Source organism: Lactuca serriola, chromosome 1 (genome assembly GCF_051521515.1).
Source record: "Lactuca serriola cultivar US96UC23 chromosome 1, Lser_US96UC23_V15, whole genome shotgun sequence".
In the NCBI taxonomy this organism is placed as follows: Eukaryota; Viridiplantae; Streptophyta; class Magnoliopsida; order Asterales; family Asteraceae; genus Lactuca; species Lactuca serriola.
This window is the reverse complement of record NC_136408.1, coordinates 155,757,691-155,763,894: the sequence shown is the minus strand read 5'-3', so window position 1 is coordinate 155,763,894 and position 6,204 is coordinate 155,757,691. Positions and strand designations below refer to the sequence as shown.

General features: G+C 33.4%; 1 protein-coding gene across 2 annotated transcripts; it reads left to right on the top strand.

Annotated features, from left to right (window-relative positions):
* Positions 1-493: 493 nt before the first annotated feature.
* On the top strand, positions 494-3,645 carry LOC145100161 (uncharacterized). 2 transcript variants are annotated; one of them, XM_079037547.1, is made up of 5 exons: positions 494-807; positions 884-1,771; positions 1,857-2,487; positions 2,625-2,690; positions 3,486-3,645. In XM_079037547.1, the coding sequence occupies exons 1-4, from the start codon at positions 517-519 to the stop codon at positions 2,687-2,689; spliced, it is 1,875 nt and encodes a 624-aa protein (XP_078893673.1). In that variant the 5' UTR covers positions 494-516; the 3' UTR covers position 2,690; positions 3,486-3,645. The 2 variants fall into 2 exon arrangements, with proteins under 2 accessions (XP_078893673.1, XP_078893667.1); XM_079037541.1 differs by lacking the exon at positions 3,486-3,645 and having other exon boundaries at positions 2,625-3,475.
* Positions 3,646-6,204: the final 2,559 nt, after the last annotated feature.

Genomic DNA, 6,204 nt, shown 5'->3' with positions numbered 1-6,204 from the left:
GTAACTACTTTCTAATCCATATTTCCTTACTCCTTTTATATTGATAAATTAGTGCATGAAACTCAATAGCATCTTTTCCTTATGCATTTCAATATGTTTCATCATAATCATCTAATAGTTATATTTTTTGATGTGTTTAAATTTGGATAAAGATGTTACCGAAACAATATTAAAGGCTTGTGATATAGAAACCAAATCCGGGATCACAAATCTTATTGACAAATGTCTTCTTAGTTACAGAAGGAATAATGAATTGATGATGCATCAATTAGTTCAAGAGATGGGAAGATTCTTAATATGTGAAGAATCACCTGATAAGCCCGGGGAACGAAGTAGATTATTGTGTCATGAGGATTGAGGAGACATTCAAAGTGCTGAAACAAAAAAAGGTAATAGGTCATGTCTATTTGTTCTAATCATTTTGTATTTTTATATATATGGCTATGACATTCTAAAATATTTTTGCATATCCCTTTCTTTTTAGGCTACAGAAAATGTTCTAGGCCTACCCTTGACATGAGAATGCTTGTGAAAGAGAAGTTACATGGATCACTTGAGTTGAAAACAGATGCATTGAGTAAGATGGATAGACTAATGCTTCTACAACTCAATTATGTGCAAATAACCGACTCTTACAAGAATTTTCCAGAAGAATTAAGATGGTTGTGTATGCATGGGTTCCCTTTGAAGTTTATACCATCGGACTTACCAATGGAGAATTTGGTTGTTCTTGACCTGTCGCATAGCAATATTGAATCGTTTGGCATTTGTTGTAGCTATCCACAACGACTTCATAGGAGGCTAACGGTAACTTGTCTCCATTTATTACTTTTCTATGTCAAGTAGATAAATTCACTACTATTCTAAATTTTCTCAATTTCAGCAATGGATTGGATCGTTCTCAAAAGACAAATGGTTGCTTGGATCATTGAAGATTCTTAATTTAAGTTTCTGTGAACAACTTCGTAGTCTTGTTGGCTTTGACCACCTCCCTGTACTTGAGAAGTTAATACTTAGAGGTTGCATTGGTTTGTTTGATGTTTGTGAATCAATTGAGCAATGTGTTGAACTTGTTTTCGTTGATATGAGCTACTGCAGCAAACTTCAAAAACTTCCAAGAAGCTTAGGCATGCTAAAAAAAGTTAAAACACTATTGCTAGTTGGTTGTAATCTTGGTGAATCTCGAATTGGGATTGTAGATATACACACATCAACCTGTTCATCTGTCGTTCCATCTACCGTTGTGGAGGCCATACCAAATTATTCAAGGTTCTTTACAATCTATTTACCGACATCTTTAGTTAGCTTGTCACTTGCTAATAATAATTTGTCAACCGAATCCTTTCCCATGGACTTTAGTTGCCTGTCAATGTTAAAGGAATTATATCTAGATGAAAATCCTATCGTTTCCTTCCCCAGTTGTGTGAGAAGCCTTCCTAGGCTTGAGACACTTAGTATGAGATTTTGTAAAAAGCTGACTACAGTCGAACATCCTCCACATACACTCACACATTTGAACCTCTATTCTGATAAGCCTATGCTGCAAAAACTTGTACTTGATCCAGAAAGTTCCCCACTTCAGCTCTGGATACAATGGGATAGACTACCACCTTCACCTTTTGAGCTTCAAGGCATGGTGAAAATCGAACCAATGGCAGGTGTTGAGGAAAAGGTATTACGTAGTTTGGGCTGGACTAAGCCAGATATCCTTAACAAAAGGCGTGTGGGAACTGCGACAATCTTCGGAGAAAAGGAAGAATCTGAAATCCAGGTTTGCTTTAGATAATTATTTGTCTTTGTGTGAACATATATATATTATTAATATAGCAATTACTGAATGTGGTTGTATGTTGCAGATGTATTATGAATTTGGAATATTCAGCACACTTTATGAAGGCGAAGAGTTGCCGAGTTGGATTACGGATAGAAGCACACGGTCATCAATATCATTTACAATCCCATCATCTCCTAACACATTTAGAGGATTGAATTTCTGCTGTGTGCTGACATCTCGATTTGCTCTGGATGAGGGTCTTGGTTCTGTAGGAAATGTGTTCATTTATATTCCAGTGATCATAATTAGTAATATTACAAAGAACCTCACTTGGATATACCACCATTATATTGACGTAGTCTATCTGGGTGGAATGTATTTGACGTTCTCAAACCATTGGATGTTTGGGATGAATGAGATGGAATGTGGTGACCATGTTACTATTACACTGAATGAGAGTCAATATGATGATGGTGATGCAGTTATTAAGGAGTGTGGGGTGAGTTTTGTGTATGATGATGGAGAAGAAGAAGAAGATGAAGATGTGTTGGGTTATTACAAGTCATGGAATCACATCATCGGTGGAGATCTCATTCCATTTGAGCCAACAACAGGAGCATACTTCCTAAGCAAAAGAAGATTTTGCAATTCTTTCTTTAATATGGTTTCATTAGGATATGATTATCAGTTAGGAGAAGGCGCCAATTCCAAAGGTAGATGGCATTCCTATGTATTACTTTTAATCTAAAAAAGTTGATAATAACTAAATTGTAGTGTTTTTGTTATTAAGATTTCATGTTTTGATTTTCTGCAATCACTGTAAAAACTTTAATCTATTTCTTTTAAATAGATGTTCGACTGTGCTTCAAAGCTTTATCACAAAGGAAGTCTGACTTACCAGAGAATGCCACATAAGGTACTTTTATATCCCAAAAACCCTTTTTCCATCACATAAATAAATAATTTCCAGCTGGCAGTCAAGGCTAAGCTTTGTCACTCAACAGACATACACTTGTGGCTCTACAGCTTTGTCATTCTAAGCAGTCTTTATTTATTTATTAATGTTCTCTAACACTAATGAAAGGTGATTTTATTTTGGTGGTGTTTTGTCCCAGAGAGTTGGATCATTTTAATTCATACATATTTATCTACTTTGCCAAAAACACACAGCCAATTGCACAACAAGATTGATCACATCAATGACACATATTTTTGTTAATAAACTGACCTTATTGTATATATATTTCTTAAAAGGAAAGAGAAAGTAACACATCAACGTCTTGTATAAATTATCATCCAAAACATCATTGTAATGCTCCCCCTTAAATGCTGATTCAAAATCACCATCCCCTGCCTTTTGCTCTGTTTTTATCTATAATTTGTGTGTCTTAAAAAACCCATCATCTGCCTCCCATACTTTGTATCATATGTCTACAGAAATTCCTCTCAAGCTCCATACATATGCTTGATGCGCTTTAAATTGACAGAAACTTGTCAAGATTCAATGAAAAAATGGATTTGATAGCTTGTCAAAATAACTGGAAAGATGAATGTTATCCTTCATGTTTGTATAGTGATTTATGTACTTGCAGAAAAATAAATAAATGCACAAGGGGATGTCTTAATATATCAAATATTTCCATGAAAGAATATGTTTGATGGTTCTTATAAGCTTAATTAACCCCTAATATATTTTTTAAATGAATTTCAGAATGCAGGCAGCACCATGAAAACCATTGCTGTTGAGTTTGTACGCATTGAAGACCAGACCTCTATATTAAACATTCAGCACCGAGTATCTGGATATATCTGTATATAATAATTTGTTTTTAAATAAATTCTTAGCTACTAAACAAAAACCTCAAGGAGCAAATAAAAACAGACCTGGCACACGGTTAGTGCTCCCACATAACAAAACAGCCAATAGCAGTCATAAATCCTAAAAAGACCAATATACCCCTGTAGCAAAAAAGATAGAAGTTACATTACACTTTGGGCTATTCTTGGATTTATTGGATTTATTAACTATGTTGGAAGAATTTATTGGAAGTTCATTTCTTTCCTACATTTCAACCAAACAAGATCATGGAATGTAAGTGGACTCATTACATTCACCTTTCATATTCCGCCATCCTTTTTGTTCCATCCTGATCCTTCGTCATTCCATCCAACCAACCAAAAAGAATAAAATAACAATAATAATAATAAATCACATATAGGTTGTGCTTAACTATGTTTTATTAATTAGAGAATTTTCAGTGTAAGCTGCTGCGAAATTTTTGAGTGATCAATAACTTAAATTTTTTCATGTGATATTTCAGCAATTTAATTAATCAGGTGTGCCTTCTTAAAAAAGAACAAATTTTTATCATCTGATGAAAATATTTTTTCCCTTTAACGACAGTTTGCACAGAGGATGAGTGGACTCTGTTAGGTGATACCCATGCATCTAGACACATTACTTTGGTAACACATTAGCAGCAACTCATATATATATATATATATATATATATATATATATATATATATATATATATATATATATATATATATATATGGTTAGGTTATTTTGTTTTTACTAACTATTGTGTGCCAGAATGCACAGATCTGGACCATCGGATGGAATATAATCAAAGGTCATGATTTGAGGGTCTATGATAGTAGAATAGGATAACATGTACCATATAATCACACAAATTTCAGCATAAGGGCATTTTAGTCAATTAACCTATATTAAAAAAGGAAATTTTCGGATTTTTAGGGATAGTTAATTCTTTTCTTTTTTAAAAATATGAATATTTTAAATTAATTCAAATTTAAAAATCCGATTTTATTCTGTCAGAATGATAGAATACCAACCAGAAACTAGTAAATATATTTTTCGATTTTATTCTGTCAGAATGACAGAATGTCAACCATAAACTAGTAAATACATTCGGAAAGAATACACAAAATCGATTCTTGAACTAATAATATAACAAATAATTTCATTGTATGATTGTGATTCATTGAATAATAACAATATTCTGAAAGAAATGATTTTTAAGCAACACTTTATACATTGTAGCATAACACATTCTGGTATAATACACTCTCGTTCTATATGTTTTCTTCCTTCTCCACATCAATGTTAACCTCTTCAAAACCTAAATCCACAAAGAAAACATAATCAAGTTCAAAAATTACACAATTCAATGCATTCTAATAGAATAAAAACTATAAATTCTGACAGAATGTATTAAAGACTATAAAGTTTGACAGAATATAGTAGAAAAATAAAAACTATAAATTCTAACAGAATGTAGTAGAGATTATAAAGTCGGCCATAAAGTATCACAAATTCATTACCAGTTAAACAAATATACTTGTTGTGAGATTGACATTTTGTGTATGTTTGACCTCTAAGCCACTTTAAAATATGCTAGCATTCTATGAGATTGATATTTTGTGCGATTGGCATTCTGTCAGAATTGTATTGTATTTTAATGATTTTATACAAGGAGTTGCAAAAAGGAGATAAACATGAGCATGATTTTATACAACATACATTAGAATAAGTAGAATAATTTGAAGTGAACATTTTATCAAACCAACATATTAGATTTCATTCTAACAAAATTGGAATTTGTGATTCCATTCTGGCAGAATTACCCTCATCATATTAGACACTAAGACGATTTTGCTACTGCTACTAATTGAAGATTATTCCTTTGGTGCTTGATATTCATGAGGAAGATAAGAAATAAAATTTTCACCAATGTCTTTTTCAAATATTAAGTTCTACAAGATAGAATACAAACATGATAAAGTAATTGTTTATAGGTTATCTGAAACTATTCTAAAATTCTATGTGCTTGAAGTCAGATGACTTCACCATCTGATTTTTGATGTACTGGTAAAATTCAGGTTGAGCAAGTGAATCATTGACTGAAGACTTCACCATCTTTATATGATGGATCTAAAAAAATCAAGAATATAGTATCAAATGGGAAAATAAAATTAGGAAAAATCAAACACTTACACATAGTGTTAGAACAACTTCCATGAAAAAGCCCCTGAATGCAGTTCCAATGGGTTCACCAGTGGTTGAACAGATCGCAAGGAAGGGAGATCTAATCTCCGGCAGGCTTCCCTTGGTTCACTATCTCCGTCTCCGTCAGCCACCAATCATGGAAAGGAATGGAACGGAGGCAACAATGTTGCCGTCAAGTGGCAACGACGATTGCTCCTTCTATCCGACAACAATCACGCAGGGAGGGAAATACTTCGATCCTCAGTTGATCAGAGAAGAAAGAAACACACAAACATTCCGAAAATGGCCGATGACTCTTAATCGATCGCAAGGAAGGGCTGCAATCGGCGGTGGGAAGTCGCTGAATTTCTTCTCTGTAATGGTGATGTTCCAGGCAGGAAACGAAGGTGAAGGATTA